General features: G+C 35.0%; 1 protein-coding gene across 2 annotated transcripts; it reads left to right on the top strand.

The window, feature by feature from the left end:
• Positions 1-2,200: 2,200 nt before the first annotated feature.
• On the top strand, positions 2,201-8,717 carry LOC104086046 (probable hexosyltransferase MUCI70). 2 transcript variants are annotated; one of them, XM_009590198.4, is made up of 9 exons: positions 2,208-3,916; positions 4,438-4,683; positions 4,805-5,015; positions 5,127-5,236; positions 5,325-5,524; positions 6,078-6,181; positions 6,976-7,163; positions 7,263-7,462; positions 8,202-8,717. In XM_009590198.4, exons 1-9 carry the CDS (start codon positions 3,664-3,666, stop codon positions 8,430-8,432), a joined length of 1,743 nt encoding a protein of 580 aa, XP_009588493.1. In that variant the 5' UTR covers positions 2,208-3,663; the 3' UTR covers positions 8,433-8,717. The 2 variants fall into 2 exon arrangements, with proteins under 2 accessions (XP_033509257.1, XP_009588493.1); XM_033653366.2 differs by having other exon boundaries at positions 2,201-3,916; positions 6,976-7,462.
• Positions 8,718-9,440: the final 723 nt, after the last annotated feature.

Genomic DNA, 9,440 nt, shown 5'->3' with positions numbered 1-9,440 from the left:
AACCGGCTAACAACTAAACCAATTTGGCTATTTTCGCAAAAAGAAAAATATTTTATACTAATGTCCACTCTATAGGTCGCTTTGACGTGCCCCTTTAACCATAAATAATATTTCAGTATTTTATATGGTGTTGAAATATTAAAAATTTTGTTTCAAAAGTATTTCAAGTGATATGATTCTACAAATCTTCAAATTGTTTTTGTAATTGAAAGTTATGTCCAAGGAAAAAATTCAACCACTAAATACTCTTTTTGGAAGTTAATTTTCGAAATACTTTTTATTTCAAATTTAACCAAATATTGTTCAAATGCTTACTTTGTATTAAATCAAGCAAGTGACATCCTAATCAATCTTGATACTTGATTCAATAAATTTTATTGATTAAAATTGCAAAATTTCATATTTTAAAATAACTTAAGTGAGAACTAAATAAAAACATGTACTATGATTTACAGCTGTATTTAAAGCTGTTAAACAGTGCCGCTTTCTTTGAAAAATGTTTACTCGAGATCGTGATTTTATTGCACTTTATTGACTTATCAATAATACTTTCAAAGAAATGGGAAGATGCCCCAATAGAGTGACAAAAGTCATTTGGGCAATTTAACGACTTCATGTTTCTATTTTAGCCATCAAAAATTTATTTTGGAAAAAAGAAAAGAAAATTAAAAATTCTTTTGTAGTAATTGTACATATTGGACCTTTACGCACCGTGGCGAGATAAATAAATTATAGGGCAAATATCACTTTTTGCCCGCGGCAGAAATTATTTATATTTGATAACCTAAAGGTATATAAAATTTATATATTTTATATATATAACATATCAAAATGTATTTATATACAAAATAATATATTTTTCGACTATTATTTTAAAAGATGCTATACAGTATCATTTCTCTTGAATATATTCACCATTAATAAGAAATCTTTATAGGGAATTGTTTCCTCTTTAATGGGCTTATATGATGCGAATTGAATTAGTCGGACCAGTGCAGAACAACAAACCTAGCTAAAATAAAAAACCTCTACGACCCTAACGGGGAAACCTTCTCTTCATATTTATTTACTTACCTTTTATGTTTAATAATTATTGGTCTCTTTACTGCCTTCTTTCCTTTTCTATTGATTAATAATGAAAATTTTCATCAATTTGTGTGGTCACATGGCAAACAAGTTAGAAAGATTTGGTCACCTTTCCAATTTAGGACCTTGGTAATTTATGGTCACATTTGCAAATATATTGAAGGCATATTCTCATCAATCAAAGTTATGAGGATGATAAATATGGTAAGTGAACAAAATGGAGAACAAGAGAAGATAGTAAATTTTCCAGGAGGATAATACAATAGTTAGAAGAGATTTTAGATCAAATCACAATATTATGAGTTGGCATCTCGAGTTGAAATCTCAGTGATCTCCTGACTATTATTATTGAGTTACATTGGTCGATATTTTCAACTTCCTCGATCGTGATCTATGTGAAAAACTTGAATAAAATTTAAAAAGAATAACTTTGATTATATATATATACACACACATGTTGAATGACCTTTTTGGAATCATCGTTAATATTTTGATCATGTTAAGAAAGATTTAGTAAAATAGTCCCGCACCAAAATTTTAAAGTTTCCTGTCAGAATTTTGAAGCAGCCTGTCAAATATTTCAGTTATGGCAGCGTGCTTTAGAATTCAGGCAACATGCTTTAAAATTCTGGCAACGTGCTTTAAAGTTATGATAGTGTACTTTAAAATATGGAAGCATATTTTAAAATTCTAGCAGTATCCTTCAAAATTCTGGTAACGAGACTATTTTTCCAAAATTTATCTTGACATGATGAAAAATATAATCGGTAACACTACTATTTAAGAAAATCTCCCAAAAATAATTTTACTAACGAGTAATTACGTGTTTGGATAAAATTATATACATTCTTCCAATTATGTTCCAACAAGCAAAGGAGAGTTAATTACATTAGTGTAATTAAGAAGTCACCGTTAATTACGTGATTAATAAGCTAAAAACTGTCATCCAACAGCAACTAATTATGTTAAGCAGCAATGTCAAAATCGTGTGTACTTATTTGGCCCTTTTGTGCAGACAACAGTCCAGTTATCACGCGCACATGGCGCATGCTAGCCTCAATTATATTTTATTTTATTTTTTAAAATTTCCAGTTATTGATCTACATATATAGAACAATATAAATAAGACAATAAAATTTGCAGAAATATCCTCCATAAAAATGGAAAATAAACTCCAGAAAAATAAAATTAATAAGTACTCGTGAACTGTGATCTCAGATTTGATTGGTTTCATTAAACCCTATAAATCATTTCTACCTCATCTCAATTTCAGTGGCAATAATTTGTAATTTATTGCCACTGCAATTTTCTATATTTCAAGAACCAATTTTTTTTCTTCCAATTTTGATTGGTAGGATTGAATTTGAGTAGTGGGTTTTGATTGGTTGGTTCTGAATGTGACCGTTTTGTATGTTTTAATAAAAACTTTTATATATATGTATACAATTTCTTGATTTGGGTTGTTTGTATTTGAGATAAAGATGCAAACTTTACATCTTCACTTGCTTTAAAATGCCACACTCTTTTTACATTCTTACTATTTAAGGCTCTGTATTAGCAGTTTTGGTGAAGTGGGGCTGTTGTTATTAGATCCATAAAGAAGCAATAGAGGATTGATTGTAAATCTAGAGATCATTTGGCTAATTGTGTATCTGTTTTCTTGGTGAATTTGGTCCATTTTCTTTATTAGATTGGCATTTCCAAATTTATACAGTGAGTAATTTCTGGCGTTTTGAGCTGATTCTGTTGAAGTTTCCTAATTTGGAGGTGAATTTTAGTGCAAAGATTCAAACTTTAGGAAGATAAAGAAGCAAGAAAGGATTGTTTGTATTATTGGGTCTTTGTTTTATTGGTGAATTTGGTGCATTTTTATTAGATTGGTATTGCTAAATTTGTGCAGTGAGTAGTTTTGTGGAGTTTTGAGCTGATTTTCTTGAAGTGTTGGAAAGTTGGAGGTGAATTACTGTGCAAAGATTCAAACTTTAGTAGGAAGATAAAGAATCAAGAAAGGATTGATTGTAGCTCTAGAGATCATTTGGCCAATAGGGTATCTTTTTCTTGGGGAATTTGGTGCCTTTTTTGTACTAGATTGGCATTACCAAATTCGAGTGACGAGAAGTTTGTGGCATGTTGAGCTGATTTTCTTGAAGTGTACTTAATTTGGAGGTGAATTTTAGTGCAAAAGATTCAAACTTTAGTAGGAAGATAAGAGTTGGATTTGGCACTCTGAGCTGATTTTGTTCGAGTATTCCAAATTTGGAGGTGAATTTAGTGCAAAGATTCAAACTTTAGGAATATAAAGAAGCAAGAGAGGAATGATTCCAACTCTAGAGATCATTTGGCTATTTGGGTATATTTTTTCTTGGTAAATTTGGTGCATTTCTTATTAGATTGGGCATTGCCTAATTGGTGTGGTGAGAAGTTTCTGGCGTTTTGAGCTGATTTTGTTCAAGTATTCTAAATTTGGCGGTGAATTTTAGTGCAAAGATTCAAACTTTAGTAGGAAGATAGAGTTTTGGATGTGGATGAGTGGAGGGGGGAAATGAGAGGTGAAGTAGCAAGATTGAGGGGACAACAATGACTACAGGATCATTGGGTCTTCGTTCTTCAGGAAGTTATGGCTCTTTGCAGCAACAGCTATTTCAGAACAGCTCCTCACCAATCCAAACAACACCTCCTATTCCATCAAGAAAGCCCCCTAAATTGTTTAAGGAGAAAGAGGGATTGTTTCTCCGGATCTGCAAATTCGCCCCTCGAAAGAATGTGGGGATGCTGCTGTTGTGTGTCGTTTCTGCCGCAGCTTTTCTGTGGGTCTTGTATGTTGGCAAAGGTTTGGTCTCTAAACTCTAGCACATTGCCTCTTTCTGAAACGTATGATTTGTCATATATTATAGTTAGATGTCAAATCTTTGGTGTTCATGTACTTGGAAATATTAAGATGGAGAATTTGTTTATTAAGCACTAATACAAAACTGAAAATCTTATTTATGTGAATTCATAGAGTTAATGCCATAAGTATTGTGGAGCTTCTGGGAGGCTCTTATGTGGTGTTATCGGGTGGTTATAGTTTGCTTGGTAAAATATTAATTGGCTGCCTCAAAGTTCATCATTTCACTTGTATGCTCTTTCTTTTTAAGGTTTTACCTGATTAGGAGAGTTCCTGATTTCGTCTAGTTTATGCTGACGATTTTTAATGACCACCTTTGTTGTTCAATCTTCTACTTTCGTTTTTAAGGAAATACTTTCTATCCGGCTGTTCCATATGTTGGTGCTTGTACATATTTTAAATTTTCATCTCTTAAGAATTCTTTTCTGCCTTCTGACAAGATCGAGTTTTCGACTCATTTATAGGTGAAGATGCAGTGGAACTTAACACCTCCATAAGTAACAGGATGTTTCCTCCAGAAACTGTACATAACTATATTTATAGGAATATTGAGTCAATAAAACGAACTAATGTTGGCCGAAGTGCATCAACTATCCAATCTCCTCCTCCTCCTGTATATTTCAAAGGATATACTCTTCCTCCTGGAAATCCATGTGAAGGCTTCACGTTGCCACCCCCGCCAGCAGATAAGAAGAGGACTGGACCACGGCGTAAGTTTTACAATCTTGTCGTATTCTGAAAATTTTCTCCTTAAAATGGATTGAAGGTCAGAATATATAACTTCTAAATGCTGAACCTGAACCTCATATTTCCATTCCTTATGTTCTTCAGCATGTCCTGTGTGCTACCTTCCTGTTGAACAAGCTATTGCATTAATGCCGGATGCACCGTCCTTTTCTCCTGGTGTTAGCAATTTGACATACATCCATGAAGAAAATCCAAGTAAAACCGAGTTTGGAGGTTCAGATTTCGGCGGATATCCTTCACTGATGCAGAGAAATGATTCGTATGATATAAGAGAGACAATGAGTGTGCATTGTGGGTATGCTATTTTCTCTACTTGGAAACTTTATAACAAAGATCGTCGCATTTTTCACAAGATCCTCTGATTTAGTGTATTTTGTGATTTTTTCATTTTACGTCCAATTGACAGTTTTGTCAGAGGAACCAGGCCTGGACATCGGACAGGTTTTGACATTGACGATTCTGACCTTGTTGAGATGGAATCTTGTCAAGGTGTCGTGGTGGCATCGGCAATATTTGGTATTGATCTTTCAACTGATCATTCATTTGTTACATTTGCATCTTGTATCTGATGGACCTTAGTTTTAACAAATATACTCTTGTTAAGGGGCCTTTGATTTGATACGGCAACCAAAGAATACCAGCGAATATGCAAAGAAAAATGCCTGCTTCTATATGTTCGTGGATGAAGAAACAGAAGCATTTTTGAGAAATTCAAGTGAGCTAAATAGTAGCATGAGAATTGGTTTATGGAGAATTGTTGTTGTTCATAACCTACCTTACAACGATCCGCGGCGAAATGGAAAGGTAATTATTCGTTGCCGATATCTTTTCCTTCGTAGATCTGAAGTTTGGATCCTTAACCAACTTTCCGCCTAAATGGGAGCTTTTGTGTTCTAAATCTTGAAGTCGACAATTTGAACAGGCTCTTGAATCGAACTCTAAATAGGTCTATTTCTGGAAATAGATAGAGTTCCGTTGTCTACTGTAATGAGCAAGCACAAAGTGCATTTATTTTCATGGTTTTGTCAAATTCTTATTTGATGCAGCCACTAATGATTGCATTAGAGTAGGCTGTCTACATCACACCCCTTGGGGTACGGCCCTACCCTGGACCCTGCATGAACGCAGGATGCCTTGTGCACTGGGCTGCCCTTTTTATTTGATGCACAACCATATTATACATATTCTAGCTGCAGAAGGCATTTTATCTTTTGCTTTTGGCTTTGCCTATATGATACTTAACATTGATTTTAAACGGGGACAGTGATCTAATTTCTTCCCAATTTTTGTTACCTTATGGAGAAATAGACAATATAATGATTGAATAATTTGTGACATGTATTTGTTAACACTGTAGGTTCCAAAGCTTCTACTCCACAGGCTTTTCCCTAATGCTCGTTATTCTCTGTGGATTGATGGAAAACTTGAGCTTGTTGTGGATCCATATCAAATACTTGAAAGGTATATTTAAGACCCAATCCACATCTCATATATGCGAAAGCAAAAATCATAATTGGCTTCCCCTTCTATGGGTTGATTTTAGTCTCTTGACTAAAGACGTTGAATTTCTCCTTTTAAAACTTTAGCGATTAGCGATACTTGCAGTAGCCACCTATATGGACAAGTATAAGTAAAGAAAGATAAAGAAGCAAAAGTAAGTAATGCTTCTGCAAGTTTGTTTTTAGATGTGTTTGCGACACTTCTCCAGCCAAAATTTACTATAAGAGGAATATAAGCATCTTGTGCTGAGGTGGTTCTTTTCATAGCAGAGGCGGACCTATGCTTGTAGAAGAGGGGTCACTGGACCCTGTTAACTTCGGCAAAAATTCTGAATATATAAGTATATATATGTTGAAAAACGGTCATATATTTTGCTTGGAACCTTTAAGATCGAAAGTCTGATGGAGGCACTGGGTCCGCCTTTGTTTCATAGTGGTGTATTTACATGTCTTTCTCTATAAGAAAAAAATGATTTTATTAAAGTAGCCTTCACATGCTTAAGCGACATGCCAACAGAAAAATGAAAAATATGTATGCCAGCAAAGTATACATTTATTGGAGATGGTTTTTATGGCCTCAAATTCAGGCACATCTCAGAATTGTTGGACCTATTTATCACTGATAACTATGTTAAGGGGGATTCCTTTGGTAAATGGTTGTAGAAGTTTGTTGAAAATTGACTTGTTCATAAAAATGTGCTTTTATTGTTCTTCACAAGTTGATTCGCTCTCAAGTTTTTTTCATTTCAATGTCAGGTTCTTGTGGAGAAAAAATGCCAGTTTTGCAATATCAAGGCACTACAAGCGCTTCGATGTATTTGTAGAAGCAGAAGCTAATAAGGCAGCTGCAAAGTTCGACAACGCTTCCATCGACTTTCAGGTTGAATTCTATAAAAAGGAAGGTTTAACTCCATATTCCAGGGCTAAACTTCCTATTACAAGTGGTAAGAGTGTGATCCTCTTTTTCATCTTTGTTTACCTTCTGCTCGTAGTTCCTGCCCGTTTTCTGTCTGATAATCATACTAACGTGCTATTTATGTCAGATGTCCCTGAGGGATGTGTAATAATAAGGGAACACAATCCAATCTCCAATCTTTTTACTTGCCTTTGGTTTAATGAAGTGGACCGTTTTACTCCAAGAGACCAAATTAGCTTTGCTATTGTGAGAGATAAGATCATGTCAAAGACAAATTGGACTGTGAATATGTTCTTAGATTGTGAGCGGCGCAACTTTGTGATTCAGGTAATCTTCATTTCTTTACCTTCTGGATTGTGAACGGACACAACTTTGTAATTGCCATTGCTGGTCCACATATTGATATTTCCTCAAATTCTATATTATCTGATGCTCTTTTCTTCTTAATCGTTCCAAAAAGAATGACGTGTTTCTATTTGATAACCCAACTTTAAACTTTCCAATTTGTCCTATATGACGTACTCTTATAGCCATTTTGAACTGTCATGGTATGTTTAATGTCACAAGTTCTCGGGGTACTTTTGAATGTGCCACAAATCTTTTTTTGTTAAACTCAGCGCTCAGTTAAACACCGCTATATAAAAGGAAATGGAGGGAGTAATAGTTTTAGCTACTTGTCAAGATGACCTTTTTCCGATTTAATTGCCGTGTGCTAGATAGCTGTATCTTACAACAACAACAACAAAAAAAAACCCAGTAGTTTCCCACGAGTGGGGTCTAGGGAGGGTAAGATGTACGCAGCCTTGCCATTCCCTTGGAAGGAAATGGAGGGAGTAATAGTTTTAGCTACTTGTCAAGATGACCTTTTTCCGATTTAATTGCCGTGTGCTAGATAGGTGTATCTTACAACAACAACAACAACAACAACAAACCCAGTAGTTTCCCACGAGTGGGGTCTAGGGAGGGTAAGATGTATGCAGCCTTGCTCCTTCCCTTAGAAGGGCAGAGAGGCTGTTTGATAGCTGTATCTTGTTAATTGATAGATTTGTTTTGTTGCTATCTGCAGGGGTACCATAGAGACGTTCTTGAGCGCCCAACTCCACCTCGTGCGAGTGTAATTGTTCATCCTCCACCGCCTGTAATTTTTGAAGCGCGACAGACCTCACCTATAGTTTCAACATCAACCGTCATAACTACTCCTCTCAAAAAGATACCCACGAAGCGTGGGAGAGAGAGGAAATCCAAGCGTCATAGAAAAGTTATTATTGCTGGAAATAAAGATCCTAATTTCAGTTAAAAATTTTGATCGATTAAAATTTTATTCTTTTCCTTCCCTGTTTTCCAGTATATCAATCGCGGGGTTAGGAACTGTTGTTTCCGAAAAGTCAGCATGAAGTTCTTAAGATTCTTTAGGTGTCAGATTTATCTAATTTTTTGTTGTATATATTTGAGTCTTGGCAAGTATTAACATTGCAGTTTTACACTGCAAATCGCCTTCATTTATCGGTAGCTTCATGTATTATTTCTTCTCATACAACTGTTGGTTCTGAAGCAAGATGAAATTCAATATCCATTATACTGCTGTTTGCTGTGTTTCTTTTCAATTATGCTGTGACTACGTTTTTCCTCGGCCGAGGGTCTATCGGAAACAACCTCTTTATCTTCACAAAGTAGGGATAAGGTCAGCGTTCATATTATCCTCCCCGACCTCACTTGTACCCCGACCTCACTTGTAAGATTACACTGAGGTTGTTGTTGTTGTTGCTGCTGCGTTGTTGAAATCTTGGTTTTTCAAGTCTTGTAAATGTTGATTTAGTAGTTGGAGATCTTGGTTGTTGAGGGGTTGGGGGTGGGGTGGGGTGGGGGACATAATTTCCAACAGTACTTGGTATAGAAACATGGTTTGCTTCATTGTAACAAACAGGACAGCATGCTAAAGATTGGAATGTTAATGTGCATGAGGATGTTTCTCTTCAAATTTAACTGCTCCAATTAGTGTTGTGTTAATTAAGTGAGACATTCAAGAGAGATGAGCAGTTTAGGCAAATATTCTTATGATTGAGACTAGTAAACTTCCTTTTTAAAGGGCGTGTAAAAACTTTAATAGATAATATGAAACGGAGATAGTATTAACAACATGCTATTAAACACCGAACAATAACCATGATGAAATTGCTAAGATAATGATGCATAGTCTCTAAGAGGCAAAACTAATAACCATTTGGAATGTTTGGAAAATTAGATACTATTAATTTTAAAGACAAATACAAAGCTATTAGGTTCAGTTGAACTCGTATCCAAAGCT

This window comes from Nicotiana tomentosiformis, chromosome 9, assembly GCF_000390325.3.
Source record: "Nicotiana tomentosiformis chromosome 9, ASM39032v3, whole genome shotgun sequence".
NCBI lineage: Eukaryota > Viridiplantae > Streptophyta > Magnoliopsida > Solanales > Solanaceae > Nicotiana > Nicotiana tomentosiformis.
This window is presented reverse-complemented; position numbering and strand designations above follow the sequence as displayed.

Excerpts from the sequence above, each read along its gene's own strand:
- LOC104086046 (XM_033653366.2), top strand. The coding sequence starts at position 3,664 with ATGACTACAGGATCATTGGGTCTTCGTTCTTCAGGAAGTTATGGCTCT. Across the intron at positions 5,525-6,077 it reads ATCCGCGGCGAAATGGAAAG|GTTCCAAAGCTTCTACTCCA; the intron begins GTAATTATTCGT and ends TTAACACTGTAG. Across the intron at positions 6,182-6,975 it reads CCATATCAAATACTTGAAAG|GTTCTTGTGGAGAAAAAATG; the intron begins GTATATTTAAGA and ends TTTCAATGTCAG.